Below are 25,742 nucleotides of genomic sequence, written 5' to 3' on the forward strand. Positions count from 1 at the left end.
TGCATGTGAGCAAACAACCTGTGTTATTGTGGCTGACTGCCTCAGTTGGCTCCCTCTACCTCATCATACTGGTAGTAACTGCTTGCGGAGAGAACTCTCCAAAGTGAATAAATGGAATATTAGCTGTATTCTTGTATGTGTTTGCATATAAATTCAACTCCCAAATGTGTTCCTATAATTGTCAGCCTAACAGATATTCTAGAATTCAAAATCTAACAAAATAATTATAGGTCTAGAAATGTGCCAATAGAAAAAGGTATTACCTGTAGTGAATCACTGTTAATTAAACTTGGATCATGATACAATTCTGGTTATTTCCTGGCTCTGTGCTCTTAAAGACTGCTTTTACAACTGTTGCACACCTACTGGAAAGCAGTCTTTCCAGTAATGTGATACTAAAGAAGCCTTCTTCCTTCCCTGCTGTGTTTGTAAGAAATATTCAGAACAGGTATGTGTGTGGGGCCGTAACCCCATTCTTTACTCCGGATCTAATATCTCATTCCCAGACACCTGTTTGCCACATACCACAAGGACTGCTCAAAACCCATATATAAGACAAAATGTGCTGTAGAGTAATAACGCTAATTTGCCACAAAGTCACGTCAGATGGATGGACCTCTTACAGAATGAAAGGCGTGGGGGGCTCTACCTCTCTAGGGGCCATGACCAGCACCTTTTCTGTTCTGAGATGACCAGGAAAACTGGGGATACTTTTTGCAAGAAGGTTGGGGAAAAAAAAAAAAAAGAGGGCAGACGACATTTCAGAGAGGAATTGAATTTAGCTTGTTTAAAAGAGTCTCTATTCATGACAGATTTTTGTCACACACAGAAAATAACATTTTCTCACAAAGGGTACTGGAATTAATATTCTGAGCCTTTCTCTGTGCTGGCCACAATACCTTGATCAATTGTTTGTGTGTTTTAAAATATTTATTATTTCTGTCTGTTTTCTCTCACAGTGCTTTCACGCTCTGTATCCCTAACATTCTTGTGTTTTCCCGACAAACAGGTCGTCATGGAGATGGAGGTTATTGGCCAGTTGATACTAATTTGATTGATAGAAGCACTCTCAATGGTAAGTCTATCAATTAGGTTCTATTGGATTAGTTATATTAATTAAATGCTTAATTCTAGAGTGTCTGAGGCGATTTTTTTTTTCAACTACTGAAAGTGTTCAGAGCCCCAGACCTAGGGTTTTAGTGGGGATAATAGAAATGTGAAATTATTAGCAAACCTGTAGCATATCTTGCCAGCAGACAGTGCCAGTGAGAGTCAACAAGTGTACAAAACAGAATCAGTTAGAAAAGCTTAGAAAAATCACTTTTGTAAGTGATGAGGGGTTGTTAACAATTTAATATTTAGATTTTAAAGTGTTATATGTACTTAAAATGTTTCCAAAAATTTAATATTATTAGAGAAGGGTGATATCTAAGGTAGTTTGAAATAAACCCATCAGCTTCCTAAAATGAAGTCGCTGGAACCTTTTGCCTAGAGAGTTTACTCTCCAGAATCCTCTGGCACCTTATTGCTAATTTTTCTTTACACTGCCAAGATTAAACATTTCTGGGCGCCTGGGTGGCTCAGTGGGTTAAAGCCTCTGCCTTTAGCTAAGGTCATGATCCCAGGATCCTGGGATCAAACTTCACATTGGGCTCTCGGCTCAGCAGGGGGCCTGCTTCCTCCTCTTTCTGCCTGCCTCTCTGCCTACTTGTGATCTCTGTCTGTCAAATAAATAAATAAAATCTTTAAAAAAAATTATTTCTGTTCGCTCTAATGGATCACTCACATGCTTTGGATTTGAGCAGACAGAGGTAATCTCTTAACTGCATAGAAGTAGCTTGTTGGTGTTGGAGCTGTCTTCTAGGACCTTGTCCTCAGTTTTGCTGACATGGAAACTGTGGGAGAATGGAATAATACTAGCCAAACTCCCACAGGACTGATGTATAAACACTAAATTCCTTTTATAGGTTTTTATAAAATTGTTCCAGTTGCTATTGTTTGGTATGGTTTACTATAAATATATTCCATATATTAAAAATACAAATATGAACACTGTGTATCCATCAACGAGATTAAGATATTAAATAGTCAACTTACAATTGAGATCTCTTACAATTGATATATGTCTGACTTATCACATGCTTGCCACCATGTCCTCCATTCCTCATTGAGGTAACCACTCTCCTAAATGTTCTAATTTATACACAGTTGTCACCTTATAGAAATGGCATCATACTATATGTATTTGTTGCAACTTGTATTCCTCTTTAATTTTGTTTTTAAGATTTATCCATATGTTTACAAATACCTCTCTTTCATTTATCTTTACTGCTGTATACTGTTTTATTTTATGAAAATAACACAATAGATGTATATAACCATTTTAGCAGGATTTCATGAGAAACTTGATTACTGGATAGATAAATATTCATTTGGGTGGTCTCCTATTAAAAAATCCATTGGATAAAACTGCAGCCAAAACTGCAATCTAAAAATTGCTTGCTGGGTGAGAAACTAGAATAAGGGGGTGAATTACATGATTATTTCCTATTCTGGGCTATGATAACTTAATACATCTATTTCCCCAAAGAGGATATATGTGTCTGTAGAGTAGACCAGATGCCCAGATAAAGACTCAGTGCCCCCTCCTCTGGCCAGTGGTGGACTCAGGGACATATTTTTACCTCTTACCTCTTCTTTTGTAATTGCTACACACACCCTCTTCCAGTAATAATGCATTTACTTGACCACACAAGTATAATTTCTTACATTTAAGCTTCTTCAGTATATTCCAATCAGACCTATCTGAAGTTATATCCAGGAAGCTCCTTCCAGAGTACTACAATCCTCACCACTATTGTCTTGCACACAGATCCTTTTCCCTCATTAAGCAACACTATTGTCTCCTATAGGTATTTCAGGTTTAGACACCTGGTATAGCTAGTACCTGGCCCTGGTAGTTTCCAGACTCTCATACACACAAGGGACACTTTGGGGAGCTCACAACAAAAAGATGAGAAGAGGGATATGTTGGGACTGAAAACAGACCAAAGACGTGCTCCTTAAATAGGTTTAGATAATGGTGGCTCCCTTCCCAAAAGCATGCAGGTTTTATCATCTCATTATTTTGCCTCAAATTTTAAGCCTCAACAATATGCCAAACTCACTTCACGCATTCAAGCAGTCAGTTAAGAATGGCTACGAAGCCCTCACTGCATCCAGGGAGCGCACTACGAGCTAAACCCGTATACTGAAAGCTAGACCCCCACAGGAGAGACAAACGAAGGAGAATTACCCAGGACCAGGCAGAGAAATACACTCCGGGAAGATGAAAGAAAGTGAAACAAATCCCAGGCATGTGAGGGAGGGTAAAGAAGGTTCTTCTGGAAATTGGGTGGGAAAACAGCATTGTAGTGGGTTTTGCCCTGAGATCGGGATGTTCTAGGTTTAGAGTCCATGCCAGGAATTAACATCATCTTCTTTCATTTTATCCTGCAGAGCTGATGTTCAGATGCTGTTCTCTAGAGAGTTTCAAACTGGAATTCATCCATAGCTAAGGGCATAACTATACTGGCATAAGATGGTGTTGTTTTTTTGTTTTTTTTTTTTTAAAGATTTTATTTATTTATTTGACAGAGAGAAATCACAAGTAGTCAGAGAGGCAGGCAGAGAGAGAGAGAGAGAGAGAAGCAGGCTCCCTGCTGAGCAGAGAGCCCGATGCGGGACTCGATCCCAGGACCCTGAGATCATGATCTGAGCCGACGGCAGCGGCTTAACCCACTGAGCCACCCAGGCGCCCAAGATGGTGTTTTTTTGAAGAGACAGAGTGCCAGGAAATTAGGAGAGAGTCAGAATGGTTAACTGAGCAGAAACGGTTGTCCCTTCACAGTTCCTGCTCTCTGCTCAGACATGGTCATGTGTGTCAAAGGTACAGTCGGTGCAAGCCTCAGACAGAGAGCCGTGTGTTCTCTCAAACTGCATGTCCTGAAGAGCTTTCATTTTGGATAAAACTGCCAAATTTAGCAACTCAAAATAGAGGAGGCCCGCGAAAATTTCAGTCATTTGTAATTGCCTCTAAATAAAGGGAAATGTTGCAAAGAGTTCCTATCTCAGTGTATATATGCATCTCAAGGTACATACAAACAGGCAACTAGAAATACTTGAAACTTAACAGAGCCTCCTATATTCTTAATTACTAAATCTAGCAGTCCTCATCTTGGATAAAGTTTCAAAGTGTGATATTAACTATTTGAACTTCATGTTCAAACTAAAGGGAGGTTTCTGAAAAGAAACCCCGCACCACGATGGACACAGACAGGTAAGTCAACAAGAACTTTACAGAGGAGTCAGACCTCAAATGAAGAGAATGGCAGTGACAGTAATTAAGGGAAATGCATGTCATTGCTTTTTTTTTTTTTTTTTTTTGCCATTGAAGCTTCCTCGTGAGAAAGATAATTGCAGTTAAATTGAGTCTGATATATGTTATCTCACCAGAGAAAGTCATGGAGATAAAATAGAGGAATGACAGCCAGTGACTTTGAACTAGTTTAGATAGATTATTGTCATCACCCCTTCGCACTTTTTGGCATCACTTAATGACGTTTTAGATATTTCCTGTTAAATGAATGGGATGAACAAAGCACCTGAATCATTTTAGAGCCCTTACTGGAATAACAAATTGTTACAAGCTACTGGACTAATTAAGGTGAATTGATAACCTCTGAGAGACATGGGCAATGGAGGGCAAAGTTCATCTGTTTCCCATTCTGTTTGGCTAACCCATAAATGATGGTAAATATGTCATTTAACTTTAGCTCAGGTTATTTCAAGCCAATCAGCCAAGGCATCTTAGAAACCGTACCTTCCTAATTAAAGTTCTGCTAATGTCTTAAGCCTTAGGAAGGGGGTATAATTTCTAAATTAATGTGCAAATGAAACCTTGACTGATAAAACACTGACCCCACCCAACCGAGTCTGCATCAACAAAAGTATTTTAAAATCTGAGTTTTTGAACCTCAAAACCACGAAAAATTTCATACAGCTCCTTTTAGAGTGACGTTATTATTAAGTTTTCCTGTCTCTCCCTACACTTCCTGGAATTTATCCTTCAAAGAATTATAATAGAATAATGGCTTATTGTCAGGATACTCAAGCTAGTTGCAAATAAATTTAGACCTCACTAATCACTTACTCTCTCTTACAGAATGCCACTCTTTTAAAAATGCACTCTTGGAATTCAAGTAAAGAAAAACAAAGCAATAGTTCATGTTTACTCTTGTAGTTGGAAGCCCTTAATTAAATTGAGGGAACTGAAGAGGCATCCTAAATTTCTTGTTGATGGCAGGTAGAATCAAAGCTAATATGTACTGATATGCTCGTATTTTACTTTTATGGTGCATTCAATTTTATGGTCCACATTCTTAAAGCAGGAAAATCTTCAACTTCTAAAAATGTGATTTTGTGGTTTATATTTGTATGAATAAGAAAAACAGTGACAATTCCTTCAACCCTGCTTTTCTCATTGGGGAAGATAAATCACCAATTTCTTTTCGTCAGTGGCTCTGTCTGTAATTTGTTAAATTAGTAATTTTAGCTAAGAGGTCTAGGATTCCTCAAAATAAGTTGCTATATTGATCTCAACCTTTAGATACCAAATTAAGTTTGATAGGCATTGATGCTTTGGTAAAATATTGTTAAAAAGTCGATATTATTAATCAATTTTTAAATATTCAGAGTCATATTAGGTGCCCTTAAAACATGACTTACTCTGTGTGCTTAGGAGAAAAAATAATTATTTTCTCCCTACTTTTGAAAAATTTTGTTTTACTATTTTCAGAACTTAATAACATTTTAACTAAATAAAGTCTGCACTAAAGCTCTTCCATATTTGCATGAATTGATAATTCTGAGATTGGCAAGCTATTATAAGATATTGAGCAGACAACTTAATGTTAAGAGAAAGGTCCAGAAATAAAACTTCATGTTGTTTCCCTGATAGGAAGTCATTGGAGTCTTCCAGGTTCTCAAGCTCTAGTCTACACATGGCTCTGCCTACCTACCAAACAACCATTATCTATGGCAAATGATTTTAAGGATCCCAGACTAATCCCAAGTCCCAGGTTCTAGAATGACTTTTTTTTTTAATTTTTTTTATTTCTTTTCAGCGTAACAGAATTCATTGTTTTTGCACCACACCCAGTGCTCCATGCAATGCGTGCCCTCCATAATACCCACCACCTGGCTCCCCCCACCTCCCACCCCTCGCCCCTTCTCGAATGACTCTGCCAGGAATTAAGACTGTAGGAATCAAGTCACTTAAAGTTTTGGGATCTCAATTTTTCATCTGAACCTAGAAGGTGTTAAGCTAAATCAGGGTTTCTCAACTTCAGAACTATTGCCATTTGAGACTGGACAAGTATTTGTCATGGGGCCCATCCTAGGTAACGTAGGATTCCTGGACTTTACACACTAGATACCAGGCGTATTTCCCCTCTACCATGTTGTAAGAACCAAAAATGTCTCTAAACTTTGCCAAACTTCCCCTTGGGGAGCAAAATCTCCCCAGTTAAAAACCACTGATATCCCCCAAAGGTTGTTTCAAGGTAAACAGGTCCCATGAGAAGCTCTGAGGAAGAAAAAAAAAAAAAATGTCCTTTGTCAAATGAGGATTAGGAACCTGGCTGGGCCACTCATGTCTCTTTTGCCAATTCCCCCTCTTCTACCTGAACACTAGAGGTATCGGTCTTGAAAAAGCATGTCTGCTGACTCCGCACTTGATTCGGTGACCTCATCTACGCCGCTCTCTGTGCCAGCTCCCAAATTTACATTCCTAACACGGACCTTCTAGCTGTCTCCTTATAATGTAGCATCAGATCTCGACCCCAACATAGTCAAGACTGAGCTCTTGTTCTTCTCCCACTGGTCTTTCTCCCTCTCCCTCACCTCAGACACAGGACTGTGGCTCAAGTCTGTACCTGGCGCTTCCTTTTTTCACTCTGCCACCTGCAGTCTGCTTTGTTCGTCCACTTTCAGACTGTGTGGTGTGTCCGTCTGCTTTCCTTGACTGCCTGGCCAGCACCTCAGTGGAAGCTGTATTGCTGTCTCTCTCCTGGAGAACGTTAACATCATCTTGGCTGGTCTCTCCCTTGTTTCTCTTTCCAGCCTCATTTTGTGCCAGTTCCCTTGGGCTCCCAGTGTTCCAGACACGTGATCTGCTCTCAGTTCCCCTGTAAAGAAACAGGCGCTAACTCCTAGGGTACTCCATGGTTCTGCCTAAATGTTACTTTTATAGTGAGGTCTTCCATTATGACCTCCCTCCTCCTACAAGGACTATTATGGTTTCATATTACATCTTTCTTTTGAACTCTACTGTTTTTAAAAAATGCCAATTATGGTCGTAATTTTATATGTATTTACTTCATGATCTGTTTAATCTTTTCCAGAAAGTCGTAACCTCCATGAGGTCAAAACAATCATGCCTCTTTTTGAGAGGCTTGTGGGGCGTGGGAGCAATCACAGTGTTCTGATTTGATATTTACTACTTGTATTCCTCAGATGAGACAAACCTAGGATTCTCCTACTCTGCCGCCATCCCACAATGTTCTACTTTGGAAACTATTCTCAAACCACATAATATACAAGAAGATAATGATGTGTAAAGTATTAGGAAATAATATAAGCATGGCCCTATAAATACTTCCTAATGGTTCTGTAGCCTGGCTATGCTCCCTCTCTGTTCTTCCAGAAAAACAGCTCAGAAAAGGAGCTTTCACAGCTCCCTTCTAACAGTTATGGGTTGATCCCAGATGAGACGTAACCTGACATTCTACTCCCATCACGTGATCCAGACAAGGTACATGTTTCAAGAATAGAAGAGATAGGCCACTTAATATATATTGATTTTTTTTTCCTTTTCTGGTCTCACCAGTTAGACAGACTTATGGCTATATCACAACTATGTGTGCCTCTTACAGTTTCCTTTCTGCCTTCTTGAATACTTGAATGAATTCTGTCCCCATAAGCCCCTCAGCTTTACTGAGGTATCATAGATAAATAACATTGCCTAAGTTTAAGGTATACAGTGTGTTAATTTGATAGACTTTTATATGTAAAAACAATCACCGCCATAGCTTTAGCTGACAACCCCATCCCATTACATAATTACCGTTTATTTGTTGTAGTAAGAAAATTTAGTATCTACACTCTGAGCAACTTGCAAGTATACAGCACAGTATTATTAACTGTAATCACCATGATGTACATTGTAACCCCAGAATTTATTCTTCTGGTAACTGGAAATTTATACCCTTTGATCAATACCTCCTCATTTCCCCCAAACCCATCTCGTTAGCTACCATTTTACTCTAAGAGTTCAGTTTTTTCAGATTCCAAATACACGTGATGTCATAAAGAGTATTTATCTTTCTCTGATTTATTTCATTAGCATAGTGCCCTTAAGGTCCACCAGTGTTTTGATCATAGCATCATGTCCCCAGCACCTAACTGGTCTTCAACATATTTTTCTAGAATAATTGGATATACTCTTTACCATCCCTGCCCTGTCTCTTCTGGCAATCCACAGTTCACATTAGCATGTTCAAAATTCTGAGATTTTAGAAAAGAAATATGTTTTTCAACTAAATTGACCAAGGAACTTCCTCCCCACCTCATAATGCTGATTAATATTTCATTTTAGGGAACATTGGACTAGATTATCTGTGAAATTTTTTCCAGCTGATTGACTATATCAATCAGCATCTTATTTCAGCAGGAGATGCTTTGAAATATTCAATGCCATAGGAATTTCTGTTCGAATTCAAAGACCTGTAAAATTATTGAGATGTATGTTGAGCTCAAAGTGTTCTAATAAAAAAACTGTTATCAATGAAGACTGCAATTGTAGGAAAGAAGCCCAGTCCCCAGGCAATCATTGGATCTGTTCTCTCCCAAGTACTATAAAAATTAAAGACATTATTATTTCACAAAACCAATTTTCCAATTACTACTAAGACTTTAGGCCCATCGTTTTTACTGAATTTATTTGAAAAAAGATGAAACCTTTTATGGTAATCAAACATCATGAAAATAAAAACTGGATTGAATGCCCATGTGACTTTTAAACATTTATTTCTTTCCTTATCAATTTTAATGAGACACATCTAGGTCTTTGATGACTCAGACAATGGACATCCAAGCTATTTATGATAACACCAAGAAAAGATGTATTAAGACAGTGTATTTTTCTTTAATTTGGAAAGATCACATAGAATAAATTTATTGAATGACATAATATCTACTGAGGGCCAACTCTGGGCCAGGGCCTGTGGCCAGTGTGTTATATCCATCATCTCATGAAATAATCTCCGTGTTCTGGTGGATATTTGCAAATCTCTGAATTACATGCAGCTCCCCCTCTGAAGCCCCAAAGGTGCTAAGTGTTATCTGGCCTCTTCTGGACTCAGACTGTCATTCAGAACTCTTAAGGGTAGTGATCTAGTTTTGTGAGCTCTAAATTTTTTCCTAATTTGGAGCAGTCTTTGATGCATCCACATACATGGTTGATGGCCATTGCTTGCAGATTGCATATTTGTGAATTTACCTACTGCTAAAATTTATTTTTAGCCACCAAAATCAGTACCTGTAGAACTTCTATGGTCATCTGTGGACATGTGCAGAGCAGCCAAAAATTTAAGTAGCTCAGTAGTCACAGACTCAGCCGAATTGGAACAAGGGGAACCTCTGCCTTATTATTTCAGTTCTCACAGCATAAATAAGTGTCCTTTCTACCGTGTATTTAGTGTCAATTGTTCCTATTTTTGTGAGTTTTCTGGTGGAGGGAATCAGTGTTTAAAGTGGCCCTTATATGTAGTGATGAGGGGCTGCTCAGTGTTCCTACGTGCGAAAGGCCGTGTGATGTACCTTGTGGAGAAAATGTGTATGTTAATTAAGCATCACTCAAGCATGAGCTGTCATGTTGTTTACTGTAAGTTCAATGTTAATGAATGTACATTCTATATTAAATAAGGTGTCTTTAAGCAGAAACACCCATAAAACAAGGTTATGCATTGACTGATAAAAATGTTGTAACCAGAGACTCCCAGGAACCTAACATTGAATTGCCTCCAGAAGCTATACTTAGTATTCCTTAATTCAGTGTTTACAGCAACTTTATAGAACAAATTACTACTAATAATGAGGGTCAACCGTATCTAAAGAGTCCTTTCCACTTGACTTTCTGAACTATGCACTTGATATCAAATATTCTGATTATTCAGGCTTTGAATTGAGATTGGGAAATTAATGAAAGATCCTGAATACCAAGTTTTAAACTGATGGGAGCTTTTATGAGGAAGTCATAAAGGCCTGGAGTCAAAGATTTATAATGGGAGTCCTCAAGATCCCTAACTCTCCGAGGCAAATGGCACCAATATAATCTCACTAATGTGCAGCAGAGTCCAGAGTCATTACTTTCTGACTTGAAATGTGGTGTCTTTCTGGGTGGAAAGGGAAAAAAATGAGTAGAAATTTGAAAAATTCTAGTTTACAAGGTTTTAAAAATGTTCGCAAGTTGTACTGCTCTGTAGGACTCAAACTAAGTTGGTCAGAAATGGTGAACTGTTAAATTTAAGTCATGCTAATAAAAACCCATGATATCTCCAACTGTCTTCATTGGAAGCTCTCACATAAAAGGTTAATTTATTCCAATCAATTAATTTATTAAGTACAGAAAGAGCATATTGAGATACTACAGTAAAATGACTTTTTAAACGGTAAGTAAAACTATGTTACAGAAAGTTCTGACCTTTCATTACTTACTTCATTCCTTTGTAGTAAATGTAAAAATTACTTCAAGGAAATCATTTCTTTCACCTAGAAGCAGAATCTTTTAACAGAAAGTGCTATTTAAACACTTTTGATGAGTTTCTCTCCAAAGATTCAAGTTCTATCAGAAGTGCTTAATATTTTTCCAATAATAATGACTCAGCAATAACTTAAATTAAGGTGACTATTGTTTCAAAAAAGCATTGATTCTTAAATAACTGTCAAAAGATAATGTTTTGATTTTGAAGCAAGAACTGGGTTTTCTATTCATTTCTGAGAAATTAATTTGTTTTTCACATTGAGTATTATTTCTAAGAATTTTGTAGTTGGGAAGTTTACATCAAAAGTATCCCAAATGGTATGGTAGATTATCAATTTAAGCAACATTTTATTTAATGTTTTCATAGTACAATGAAATTATATTACTCCCTATCAGGTGCTAAGTTGATTATTTTGTATATTTTCTCTAATTCTGACAATAGCTGTATAAAATAAGTATTATTATTTACATTTTATAGGCAAAGGCACAGAGGGTCCAACGGCCTAAATATTTTACTGAGGAGGTACTGAAAACTAATATAGCTTGTTAAAGAAGCACATTCAAACTCGGGTCTAGGAAAACATCTGAACTCATTGCTTTCTGCTACTTTTTATATTAAGTGATAAATAAAATAAGCTAACATTTACTTTTTAAAACACTGTGACTTGTAATGAATCACATGATGTATAGAACACAGTATTTCTAATTGATCACTGAGGGTTTAAAGAAAGCAACTTAAACCACTCTCACTTACATAAGCAAATTATAAAAAATATCTTATTAGTCTGTTATTTTCACCAAAATATCGTCTACCCTGAGGTACTATCGCAACACAGGAGAAGGTTTATATCAGGAATTAATGACACTCTTTCAAACCCAATGATTGACATTTAAGTGGGATCCATACCTTTTTTTTTTTTTTTTAAAGATTTTATTTATTTATTTGACAGACGGAGACCACAAGTAGACAGAGAGGCAGGCAGAGAGAGAGAGGAGGAAGCAGGCTCCCCTGCTGAGCAGAGAGCCTGATTCCGGGCTTGATCCCAGGACCCTGGCATCATGACCTGAGCCAAAGGCAGAGGCTTTAACCCATTGAGCCACCCAGGCGCCCTGGATTAATACATTCTTAACAGGTTGAAAATTAAATGTGTTTTATGAATAGTTTCTTTAAAAACAAAAATGGAAATAAATTGTGCGTGATTGGTGTCAAATAGTTTGTCTTTCACATCATCTTATAAAAAGTATTTTCTCATAAAGCACAGACTCCTTGATTCTCATCACCCTGGAATATTCACAGTACAAAGTAGCCTTTTTCCTCCTCTCCCTACTTTCTACTTACTATGGTAGGTTAATTCTTCTCTAAAAATAAATAACTAAATAAATAACTTAGATAGAACTCACATACCATAAATTCACCCTCTGAAAGTGCACCAAGTCAGGCGTCTTTAGTATATCCACAAGCTTGTGCCACAAGCACCACTATCTAATTCCAGAATATTTTCAGTACCCCCAGGGGAAAACCTATACCCATTCGCAGCCCTTTCCCATTCACTCCTCCCATCCACTGGGAAACACTAATCTACTTTCTGTAGCTATAGATTTGCCTATTGTGGATATTTCCTATAAGGGGAATCACAATATTGAGCTCTTGTGTCTGGCTTCTCTCCGATAGAATAACCTTTTTTAAGGCACATGCGTGTTGTAGTGTGTATCGCGTATAGGTTCCTTATTATAGCTGAGTAATACTCCCTTGTATGGAACAACTCCATTTTGTTTCTCCATTCTTCAGTCAACGGACATTTGGGTTGTTTCCACTTTTGGCTATTCTAAATCACGATGCTATGAGTGTTTCTGTGCGAGATTTTGTGTGGACATATATTTCATTTATCTTAGGTAGATAACTGCTCTTTCCTCTCATTTTTCACTGCTTTTATTCCCAGCTTCAGGAATGCCCAGAACAATAGGGACTTTCACATCCTTAACAGCTTGCTAAACACCAAGCTGTCACATCTCCCTAAATCTGATCTCCATTTGCCTGTCTTTCCCCAGAGCCACCCATTGGCCAGATGCATCCCCCACATGGCAGTGTCACTCCTCAGAAGAACAGCAACCTGCTTGTGATCACGGTGATCACCGTTGGCGTCATCACAGTGCTGGTGGTAGTGATCGTGGCCGTGATTTGCACCCGGCGCTCTTCAGCCCAGCAGAGAAAGTAGGTAACAGCTGGTTCCTAAGAGGAGAGAGGTCACCATTGGACCTATCACCTTCTCGAGTTAAATTTTTGACAAGTCTCTTCGTGTGTTCTTTCATAATTCACCACACATTCCCTTATCCTCTGACCTGAGCAAAAGGTTGCCTTTTGTTGATTCCAGGTCCATAACTTGAGGGAGTGAGGGCCAGACTTGAAGACTTAATAACAGCATCCATGTGGAGACCCACTTGGCGTTTCTGCTTGATTTTACTTCTCTGGGCCAGATTCTTCCTTTCAGGTGATGGCAGGTGTTCCTTTAGCAACATTTAGAGAATGGACTTCATCAGGTCCCAATGCATGGCCCTCTGAACAATTACGTATAAAATGTTGGAGTTGTGTGATCCTCTGAAAGTATTTCCCCATTCTGGCAGGCAGACTCTAGGCATTGAATCGATGTTTGTTGCAGGAATGACTGCCACACTCAATACCATTACAATACGGTGGAGAGTTTAGCTTGAGATAGTAGTTAGGATAGAAGAGAGATTCTAGAAATTCAGAAGAGTTTGGATTTCCTGGCTGTGCTTGATTCTCAGAAATTAAACTTTTGGAAGGTTTTAAAAATATTTTCATATTATGCAGTTCTAGGTTATAGCACATGCAGAGGATGATACATCGAAGTCAAAGTTTAGAATGGAAAGATGGCTTTAATTCAGTTTATCCCCTTCCAGCAACATCCATAACCAGCATATTAACCTTGTGGCAGCTAGCTGTGGGAATCAGCAATAATATCCTGGTTATCCTCTGCCTCTCTGCCTCTCTGCCTCTCTAGCACTTTTCAAATCTTGCCTGATATGTCCCTTTCAGCTGTACTTTCTCACTGAATTGGCTGTAATAAGCTCTTCCCTTGATTTTTTTTTTCCCCCTTTGGCCTCAGGCATGGTGCCGGCTTGAAAGCCCGAGGCATGGACCCATCCATTGCTGGTTTGACAACTACATGCTACACACTGTGTCAGAGAAAGATTCTCCAACAAATAATTGTTCCTCTTCCCTTGCTAATATCTTAGTTTCTCTCTCTTTGAAACAGTCCTATGACCCATTCGCTGATCTGTATTATATCTTCCAACTTTTGAAGTAAAGCGTTTAGAAATAGGATACAGGAAGATGTACGGACTGAAGAACGGGACGTAGGAGTGTCAGTGCAGTCTTAACTGACGTATGTGGCAGGGCATGTTTTCTATCTGGCTGCATTTATGAGCCTGACCATCTTCCAGCTGGTACTCACTAGTGTCCTAACCCTTTGTGCTTAGACAAGAAACCAGCCCCACTGAGCTTAACTGACTCTCATGTGTTAGCATTCTGGGAAATCCTAATCACCCACAGAACTTCCACACACTGGACACTTAGTGAGGCTCTGGAGAAAGGAAAACTATAAGCGAGGAAGGCATGGAAGAGCCTCTCGGTCGAGCTACCCCAGGAAAGGTGTGGTGCAGGTGTAGCATGGTAGAACACCAGTGGGGCCGGGCTCTCAGGCTGAGCTGAAAAAGACTCACAGTCACGGAAGTGGGAGGGCATCGAAACCAAACTGGCCCTACCTCAGGAGAGCTTTAAGAACAGGGATGGGTTCCCTAAACTAAGTTTAATTAACTCAACCATCTGTATGTAGCAGGGTGTTGTGTTTGTTCCGTTTTCATCCTTGTGAGAAGAATGTTGGAGGGTTACATCGACCGGATGAATCGGGTTCCTGAGCACGTTGCTTCCTGAGAGAAAATGCCAGTCTTCTCAAAGTGCAACAGTGGGATCTGATGCTATTTTGAGAAACTCTTAAATTGTCTTAAATCCCACTCTAAGCATTTTGTTAAGAGCTTGAGGGTTTTATTTAGAAAGAGTCAAGGCTGAGCCGTGGGTATGATTTGTTTTTAAAATTAAGAAATGAATGAGAGAATAAATCACTCCATGAATGACTGGAAACCAAAGACAGTGGATTTATAGCTTCTGTGCTCCTGCCACTTTGATTTTTCCTCAGCCTTCACCCAAAGTCTCTTAATATTTACTCGGCATATTTTCACAGTTTTGCTTCATATATCTTTCTCCTGTAACAGACCCATTGGCGTTCATCTCAGCCTCTTTGTTTGTAGTGTTAACAGAAGAAAAAAAGAAAAATTCTTCTCCTTCAGGATATTCCTGAGTTTTAATTTAGCTTTCTTTGATTTGACTGAGGATCCTTCCTCCTGATACCACCACCACTGAGCCTTTTAGAACAAATTAAATGATGCAGATGAAAGCAAAATCAATTCCAATCTGAGACAGAAATAAGGTTCCTTACAGAACTCTCAGAAAAATGAGAGTTTAATGTAATTAATAAAGTGAAATAAGAAACACCTTCCTGGGATCCTTCAATATCTCTTTATCTGTTGGTGCTAGAGAATGTAAATTGTCTTTGCGTTGTATTGGGGCTCTTGAATTATACCCACTGGATTTGAAACATACTTCTGTGTACTATCAGTACACAGTTTATTCAAGTTAGTGTCCACACATTTTATCCTGCAATTTATCTATTTAATAATGATGTAGTTATCTGATTGATTCACTTTCCAGTTGGTAAGATCTTATTTTTATAATATAAATTAACTAATGGAAGTTAGAACCCAAGTTCTAATTCTAATTCTCCACTTCTTGGATTAAATTAGTGGTATTTAACTAAACCTAAAGGAAGACCTAACCCCTGAATGTTAGTTTCCTGAAATGATAAACAGGGCTAAATACTTATATCATTTGCTCTATCTTAAAACACTGAAATTCCCCATGGACTATTATCAAATTATAGAATTGTATGGTAGCACTTAGCTTCAAACTAATATGAAGTAAAAATAATTTTGCCTTTCTTTTTAGTTACCACCTTAAGTTTTTTTTACTACTTTGAAGAGAATCCCTTCTGTCGCGGCCAGCGCGACAAATCGACCAGGAACGTGAGGGTAAGAGGATGAAGAAAAGAACTCGAGAAGCAGAGAGATGGGGGCAGGAGGAGCACTGAGGAGGATGTCCAACAGTGCTAAGTTTATTCAAAGCATTAAGGCCAAATATATAGTGATATTACAATAGGCGAAGCAATACATCTGTGTCTAGTTAAACAACCACGAGTTCCCATAATAAGTTTCACAATTAACTATAAACAGACCTCGTGATGCCTAATGGCTGATGCCAGTACAATTGTTCTGTACTGATACAGTAAACCTGAAAGTGATTTATGGGCTGTACTAGGGCAGCAAGGACCAGCCACGAACTTATGACCCCAACCAAATTGTTCTCATTTGTTTAGCAAGCATGTGGGAAGTCACGTAGGTGAGCACACAACACATAGCACAGACCCTTTCTCAGTGTTACTCAACTTTTCATGTCCTAAACCTTTTGTTAGGTTATTCAGACTTTAAAGGAAGCACAAGTCAGGGCCTGGTTTGGTCCTCGTCTCAAACCTATTGTGGACTCCCACACCCCTCTCACATTTTGAATTAATGAAATTATAGTAGAATATTATAATGTAGAAAAAAATGTGTTTATGAAAGCTTAAATTAAAGGGGTTCTGTGCCTTTTAATAAAATAATAACATTTTGTTAGGCAAAATATAGAACATGTGTCACTATAAGTTAGAATTTCTCTATAGATACCAAAGACAAAATAGTTGACATTGAGAATATCCTGGAAATCCAAGACACATGGTTATCACATTTCTAAGGCAGCTACCTGGGTAGATAATAAACAACTTGTCTGAATACACTAAATTTAAATATGTAAATAAAATTCAAGGTTCACTTGATAGAGTCACCAGTTGACTAAGCCTCCTATTTATAGATTTTAAATGTTAGTCTACATTTAAATCTTGACAAAAATAATTATCTCCACTACTGAGAGTCAAATGTTTTAAACTCTTAAATGAGGGGCACCTGGGTCGCTCAGTCAGTTAAGCATCTGCCTTGGGCTCAAGTCATGATCCCAGGGTCCTGGAATTGAGTACTGCATCGGGCTCCTTGCTCAGCAGAAAGCCTGCTTCTCCCTCTCCTTCTGCCGGCTGCTCCCCCTGTTTTTGTGCTCACTCTCTCTCTGTGTCAAAGAAATAAATACAATCTTTAAAAATAAATAAATAATTTAAAAATCTTAAATGCAATCTACTGTAGGTTTGGTTACTTTCACTGATTTTTCAAATTTTTGACATCTTAATTGGTTTTCAGTCCACAGATGCAACCCATTTGGTCTTCAATATAGCTTAATTCCGCCACAGAAAATGCAGATTTATTTGAGTATCTAGAATGCATGTTCCCTAGGATTCTGGTACAACTGTTTTTTGTTTTTGTGGTTGTTGTTGTTGTTGTTGTTTTGCTTTTAATAGCAGTTAGTAGAATAAAAATAATCATTATAGAGAATTAGGAGGCTGAAAACATTTGGCAGAGATTTGGATGTAAGAAGTAGGACAGGTACTTATACATCCCAATATGTTTTTTCCCCTGTTAATTTGCATCATTCTTCACACTCACTTTAGGCCTTCTTCCTTTCTGAAATCTTTTGTAAATCCCCAGTGGGGCAAAGTGTCCTTGCTTCAACCTCCTAGCAGATCTTGGGCACACGTGTATCTGACCAGCAGAATTAGAACAGAGCTATTTGTCAGCCTCCTGTCAACAACTTGAACAGAGGATGCCTCAGCACAGAAGGGAATTTAATAACTTATTGCAATGTAAAAAAAATAATAATTTATTACAATGTGGCAAAAGAATCTATGAGATGATAGTATTTTAGAATTTCAAAGGGTGCAGCCTTGAATGAAATGGATCCTAACCCAATGTTGGTTTTTACCTCATATCCTAATTAAAAGTGAAAAGGAAACAAACTTCTCTTAAAGTAATAGGTTATGTGCAAAGTGAGAAACATAGAGGACAATCAAGAATCAGAGAACCCTGCAAAAAAAAAAAAATCCTTTGAAGTTGATAATGAAAAATTCTTATTATTTAATTCAAGTAATTACTATGTGCTTAGTATGTTATCTGCATGATACAAAGTAACAAATCTGATTAATGTTAACTCTTGAGCTAAAGATCTTTCTGCAGTTCCTCTACTAACTTCCTGATATCATTAAAAATGTTTCTGTTAGGGGAGCCTGGGTGGCTCAGTGGGTTAAGCCTATGCCTTCCGCTCAGGTCATGATCTCAGGGTCCTGGGATCGGCCCCCGCATTGGGCTCTCTGCTCAGCCCAGGGAGCCTGTCAAATAAATAAATAAAATCTTTAAAAATAATGTTTCTATTAGAGGCAAGTCCCCCTATGATTTAGTTCCTGCACTTTTTCAGCTTTACCAACTGCCAGTCCCTGTGGTTGCTCCTCCCTCCCACAATGCAGAAATTCACAGTAGCCATGCCATTTTCCATTCATTCATTAAGCTCCCAATGTCTCACCTATCTTTGCATTCCTAGGGCTTACCAAATTTCTTGATACGTACTCAGTATTCTGTAAATGTTCACTAAGTAAATACATGAATAAATGTAAAACAATGGACAAGTGAAAGAAACAGAATTTCCTCCGTTTCGTGAGGAAACCAATTCACAACTGGGAGCATCTGGCCAGCTCTGTAAGACAGACAGGAATCAATGCAAGATGAGTGGCAAAGAAAGAGACAAGGAAAGTGATTTAGATATGCTAAGATTACACTGACCTAACAGAGTCGGCAAGGCTTCCTGAAGAAGAGACGTGTCCAGAAAATCTTTGGAGTCAGTAGTTTGAACTAAATAGGATTGTGAAGGCAGTCTGGACAAAAGTAGGATGAGAGAGATGAGAGAGAGGGGGTGAGAGAGAAATAGGGAGAGAGATAAGGTGGAGAGAACAAAACCATCAACACTTGATGATGCTGTGAACACAGAGCCTTTATTCAAGAATTCATGGGGGAGGAAGAGACCCTCGCATCCTACAGCTGTGTTTGGAAGCTGAAAGTTTACTGGTACCTGTGAGAAAAGATGCATATAGGGAGGGATAAATATGATAGATATTCTATATCTAATAGATATTCTATATCTAATACAAAAACTAAGTTTAAAGTAAAAACGAGCCAAATTCACTAAGACAGTGTTTCTCAAACTTCAGGTGCCTCTGATTTCCCTTGAGGGCTGTTAAACCACAGATTGCTGGGCCTCGCCCTCTCACAAGGCTCCCTCCCACACCTGTAAGCTTCTCATCTGGGCTGGAGACCGGGAATGTGCGTTTCCAGCATGTTCCCAGGTGTTGCTGGTCCTGGGACCATACATACTTCAGGATCCATTGGGTCAGGTTCATTTGCATACAAATTTTGAGCATTCTGAAATTTGTGGGAGAGAGGAGCTTAGGGGACCATAAAGGGCAGCAGTCATTATGTCAGAGAACCAGCAGATGGACAGAAGGCTGGAATGACAATGTTCCTGCAGGTTTTAAGACAAATTTCAGGCAATTTAGTTATGAGCAGATGTCAGTTTTATTACCAACCTGCTGGATGGGCAGCTAGGCTACCACCAGCAGGGAAGGGAGGCCTCTCCAAGGTCAAAAATTTCTCTCTTGAGAAGACATGTTATAGAGAAAACAAAAGTAGTGAGTAGATGGTGTTTCATAGAACAGATACAAAAAGGAAATAAAATCTGTTTAGTCTTTAGATTCTTGACTGACAGCTGAGCGGATGAGTTGCTTCTCAGGAAAGGTCTTGATCTGATTAACATCCATCAGAAAAATGTGTATGCATTTTATTGGGAATGATAATTTTTGTTTTCCCAGGTGGAGGTTATATATCACAACATACAAAAAAATCTCTCCCTCAGTCAGGTTTGGAATTTTTAAATAAAATACATCTGGGGAAGCTTAATCCTGAGGTTATGGTGACTGACTGACTGAATGAATGAATGAATGAATGAGTCATGTGTGTAAATGAGAAAATTCATAATTTATTTTTAGTTTCCAAGATTATTTGACACGTTTTCCCCCACGGGCTATTGAAATATTGAGTTATTATGAAAAGGTTTGCTGTCTTATCCTGGATATGGGAACTGGTACTTCTCTGTATGCAGTCTTGTAGGCACTGGGATTAAAAAGTTACTTAGCATTTTGATTTGTTTGAAAGATAACAGGGTGAAATCTCCAAGTTCAAAAATGGCATTAAATTGTTCTAGAAGTTACCAGGGGTAGATTACATAGAGAGCTGTGTGTGATTTGCAGATTGTTTCCTGTGGGCAGGTGAAGTAGAAAGAAATGAATTCAGGAAACGGATGGTTAGCAGAGAGTTATTATCTTAGACTCAAGAAAATGATCTAAGGGTTATTACAGACCATTGTCTAGAGTCAGTGTGGTACTGCTGCCGGGAAATCAGCAAAAGGTAGGTAATGGTAGGGAAAACATGAGAACAGAAAATACTGCATTATTTCTCCGCTAAACTACTCGATAAATATGAAGTCTGACGTTGTCTCCTCTCTTCAGCATGCTTCAAAAAAGACCCCAAAAATGTAAAACAAAACAACAACGAAAAAAAACAGATCGCACTACTAAATATTCATTAATTGCCTCATATGCATGAAAGTCCATTTCAGCACGGGAAAACAGAGCCCCTTGCAGTGGCCTTGTACACGTTACAGAGGTTTTGCAGACTGCTTTCTTTGGACCATTGAGCAACCACGAAAACAGTTAATCCTCAAAATGCCGTTCCTTGCGAGTGAGGAAGTAAGAAAAAGTTACTTCTCTGGGGTTCTGTAGAGGTTAGATTTTAACAATCTGAATTCTGTCTTAGAAGAGATACTATTAACCCCCCCCAAAAAAAATAATAATAGAAGCTACAGTTGGAGATTTTAAAAAGTGGGGAATTGTAAAGCAGAGGTTGAAAACTTTCTGAAAAGAGGCAAGTAGTAAATATTTGAGGTTTGGTGAGACATGCGGGAAACCTGGGTCTTTGTTACAGCTACTCAACATACTACAGTGTGAAAACAAATGAGCTCAGTAGGATTCCAATAAAATTTTATTTACAAAATCAGGCCGTGGGCAGATTTGGTCTACAGGCCATAGTTTACTGACCCCTAGTGTAGAGAACGGTGAGCAGGAATATCATGCTACTTGACTTAGCCTGTAGGGACATTTGTATCTCACTAGCCCCCCAAAGAGACCACCACTGAAAAATGAACTTACAGTTGCTAAATTCTTACTGAGGAAAATAAGAGATATTTGAAGCCTACTTCTAAACTGTATTTTCTCTTCAAAGGATGGGTCCTACTGTGTTTGCATCCAGAGGCCCAAGTGCTTTATTCTCCTTAGAATATCCTCAGATTACCTTTTGTCTTCAAATGGCACATTAAATTATACAGCTGAGCTATAGGCTTCCTTCTAAGCCCCAATCTTGGCCGGCACAAATTCTGGCCTTTTTATTTCTCTTTGCCCCTTCAAAGCAACTCCATCATTTATCTCCTAAACAGATGTTTCAGTCAAGTACCTTATGACTAGCTCTGAAGATTGGCAGCTGGCTCCATCTAACCCACTGTCACCTTCTGTGAGAATTTGTAGCTGGTGAAGCGGGAGTCAGGCACTCTCTGGCAGGCAGCCGAGCCCTTGGGGATTTAGCACCGCGGCTCGGATCATGGGGTGAAGCTCCAGGGGAAAGGAGGAAAGGCAGCCAAGACACGCCTGCCAATTCTTAGATTTCATAGGTTTCCTCCTGGGAACACTCTTACATCCTTCTCTGCTTCTAACTTGAATTGACTGAGAAAAGAGAGCGAAGACCATTGAATAGACGCACTCACACTCACCTTCTAATTTTGTGTTCCATAGGAAGCGGGCCACCCACAGTGTTGGAAAGAGGAAGGGCAGCCAGAAGGACCTCAGGCCCCCTGATCTTTGGATACACCATGAAGAAATGGAGATGAAAAATATCGAGAAGCCGTCAGGTGCTGATCCTGCAGGAAGGGACTCCCCGATCCAAAGCTGCCAAGACCTCACACCAGTCAGCCACAGCCAGTCAGAAACCCAGCTGGGCAGCAAAAGCACCTCTCATTCAGGTAACTCTCCTGGGGCATCAGGAGAAGCCCTCCATTCTGAACCCCACGGGAAGTTTTCCACTCCCTTTTTGGTGGGGTCATCCTTCCCTTCAATCTGCGGGTCATTTACCAGTAGTTAAAATAACCTGATGTAAATTTGGTTACCTAGTTTCTTTTCCAACATCCTATTACCTGCCTTTTATAATTGCAGTGCCTCTTAAAACTTTTAAGAGGTAACAGGTGGTACACTTGGGAAATACTGAAATGTGAAAGCCAAATGAATTTATTGCTTTTTGTTAAATCTTGAATGAAAGATTTGTCAAAGAAAAATTTAAGCTGTTTTACATTTTTTTAATTCCCTATGTCTATGGATAACTATAAGTTGATTTTAAATTTGCTCTCAATCTTTGCATTAAAAAAAATCATATTAGGAACATATGGCATATGAGCACATTGATTCTTCTGTTACTTTGGCCTTGACTGTGACAATCAACGTTCATCCCCATGCAATCACATTTTATGATCACTAGCCTGCCTTGGTGGAGTCTATGTGCAGGCTATGCTGATATACAAAGTGACCACAATGGAAAAGCCTACTCTTTGATGATTAGGTGTAGAACAATCCATATGCAAAAAAATAACCAAACAAACAAGAAATCTAGAAAGTGGTTGTAAGAGAGTTCATTTTCTATTGATTCTTGTATTTTAAAAATCATCTCTTTTCAACACACACACACACAACCTCTTGATCTACTCATGATGTGTTTGCAGAATGAGTAGCTGTTGTTTTTAAACTGAATTAAATATTTTCGTTATTTGAATGTGTAACTGGTTTACTAGACTTTTTTAGCTTAGAGTTATTTAAACAAGGAATTCACTTACTGATTTTCAATCATTGTTGAGTGTTCTTTTTCTAGCTCTTAAAAAATATCTCAAGCAGATTCCCTAACTCTTCCATCATTTTCAGTGGTTAAACTACCTTCTAGCTCTATTAAAAATTGTGATATGCAATTGAAATTAAAGTTTCTTCTTCCCTTATGGCCAGCTCACCTTTGGCTCTGAGGACTGGGGTCATAATTTGTTGTTTAAAGCCTCCAGCACCTTGAAGGAAAGGGAGTGGGGGGGGGTGGGGCAGAGGAGGGGGCACAGTCTGTTTCAGAAACCCCTTAATTCATTTCTCCCATCCATCTGATCCTCCCAGCTGTATAGGAGGATGGGGAGGGGAGATGAAGAGGGGAAAGGCAGAGAGGGAGGAGAGAAAAGATAGTTTGAAGTTTGGTGATGCTTTTTGTGCACATGGGCTGTCCTCATGTGACATCCAAATTCTCTCTTGTGAAACGCAAGCAAGTATGAATTCTTTATGAGACCCTGTGGGATTACATGTTGTGAGATGTCAAATCAGGGCTTAACCCACTCCTACTGGTATATAACTGTGTCAACCTCACTATCCCCTGCTGGGTCAGCTGCATTTGAGTGAATTCCAGGAAGATGACTCAAGCTTGAGCAACTTTTCAAGTGCCCACCTGACCTGGGCCAAATGAGAGAGCCTGTATTCCAATCCTGGCCCTGTTTCAGTCTTGCTCTCTTTAATAACTTCTTCCTCTGTTTAAATAGACGCAGGGTAGACCAGCAAGCCTGCCGCTTGAGCAGACTAATACCTGGAGAATGAATGAAAGTTGGACATTTTTTGCAAGAACCTCCACCCTTTACAGATGCTTATTCTGACTGTTTTGGTTTCTAGAGGGCACCAGAAGGACAGCCTCCCAGTGGAAGGGATAATACTGCCTCTCAGCCCTCAGAAGGTTTTACCAATTATTTCTAGAATTTCTCCTTCTTTGCATTTCCCTTTATCTTTTATACACTGAAATGACATTTTGGGACAGCCAGACTACTTTTGATCATTTAATAAGTCCTGGGAGAATCTTAACTCCAAACAATGGCTGTTTTCTTTTTTTTATTGTGTTATGTTAGTCACCATACAAAACATCATTAAATTTTGATGTAGTGTTCCAAGATTCATTGTTTACATGTAACATCCAGCCCTCCATTCAATACGTGCCCTCCTTAATACCAACCACGAGGCTCACCCATCCCCCCACACCTCTCCCCTCTAAAACCCTCAGTTTGTGTCTCGGAGTCCACAGTCTCTCATGGTTCATCTCGCCTTCCAGTTTCCACCCCTTCACTGTTCCTTTCTTTCTCCTAATGTCCTCCATGCTATTCCTTATATTCCACAAATAAGTGAAACCACTTGAAAATTGACTTTCTCTGCTTGACTTGTTTCACTCAGCATAATCTCCAGTCCCATCCATGTTGATGCAAATGTTGAGTATTCATCCTTTCTGATGGCTGAGTAATATTCACAATGGCCATTGTCTTTAGAATGATGCTTTTGCCTGTCTGTTTTTATTTGAGGACCTACTCTATAGTAAAAGGAAAAGCAGCACTCAAAATCCTGCTGGGTATATTTTACATTATAACAAGCGTTCTCTACACTCTCCTGGTTAAAAGAACAAAACTCCATGTCAATGAATAGTATACTCTTAAGTGCTCTTATCTACTAGGAAACTTTAAAAATATTTTACATTTGGCGTTGACTTTCTTTTTTTGTACATGATTTTAGGTAATCTTAGGAGGTTTAGTTCCCTCTTCTCTTTTTTGTATGGTTTTCTCAAATATTTAACTTCCCACAAACACTTTATGGCAGCAACTGAAGTTATATCTTGGCTAGAAAATAATATTTATTTCTGTACTTTCAGGTGATTCAAAATTTGTTGCATTCTCTCTCTTTCAGTTGTGCCTTAGGTGTATAATTTGTGTAGTTTTATTGTCTTTTTGGTCATTCTTTGGAGGATGTGTGGACAGATTCAGATCTAGGCAATTGTCTTTATCATGGCTGTGTAGAAATTTCCCCCAACATTATTTTAAATTTTGAATTTTATTAACTACTATTTTAACCAAAAAAGAATACATTTATGTAATTTTAGAAGAAAGAAAATAGTACAAGAAGTTGTGAAAAATAATACCCAAAGGAACAAAAAGGGTGTTTGCCTTTTCACCGACCCCAAATTCCTTATCCCTTTCACGAAAGGACAGCAAGGTTGAGAATTTTGTTTGTAACCTTTCTATACAGATATATATGGACACACATTTATAGAGACACATAAACACACCTATATACATATGCATTATGTACAGATATAGAACATATGTACATATATTATGTACAGATACATCTGTTTATATACAGATGCACATACACAGAAATGTGTATATACACCACAGGCTTTTATGTGTGTGTTACACAAATGGGCACATATGGTGCTCTTCAGAACTTCAGTTTTATTGTTTTCAACATATACTTTTGCTAACATTTTAAATCTACACATATATTTCTTATTATTTTTAGTGATTCTATTGTGTGGTATTTTATGGAATCATGATAAATTTATATAAATATACCTAGCCTTACTTTTGAAAAATATAGTTCATTCCCTGTGTTTTTATCATAAGATATAATGCCTTTGGGCCTTAAGTACTAGTTGCATAAACTGTGGTATATTCATACAACAAGGTATCTATGGAACTGTTAAAAATGATAAAACTGGGACACCTGGCTGGCTCAGTCAGTAGAGCATGTGACTCTTGATCATGGGGTCACAACTTCAAGCCCCACAT

At 38.6% G+C, this 25,742-nt stretch overlaps 1 protein-coding gene across 3 annotated transcripts in view; it reads left to right on the plus strand.

Annotated features, from left to right (window-relative positions):
* The window catches only part of DCC (DCC netrin 1 receptor), a 1,143,668-nt gene that overhangs the window by 1,059,143 nt on the left and 58,783 nt on the right, over window positions 1-25,742 (plus strand). For all 3 annotated transcript variants that reach the window (XM_045065635.1, XM_045065634.1, XM_045065636.1), the window contains exons 22-24: window positions 1,010-1,075; window positions 12,911-13,073; window positions 21,859-22,085. In XM_045065635.1, the coding sequence (XP_044921570.1) occupies window positions 1,010-1,075; window positions 12,911-13,073; window positions 21,859-22,085 (456 nt within the window). The remainder of the gene's footprint in view (window positions 1-1,009; window positions 1,076-12,910; window positions 13,074-21,858; window positions 22,086-25,742) is intronic.

The sequence above is a fragment of the Mustela putorius genome, unplaced genomic scaffold (genome assembly GCF_011764305.1).
Source record: "Mustela putorius furo isolate JIRA1106 unplaced genomic scaffold, ASM1176430v1.1 tig00003858_pilon_pilon_pilon, whole genome shotgun sequence".
Lineage (NCBI taxonomy): Eukaryota > Metazoa > Chordata > Mammalia > Carnivora > Mustelidae > Mustela > Mustela putorius.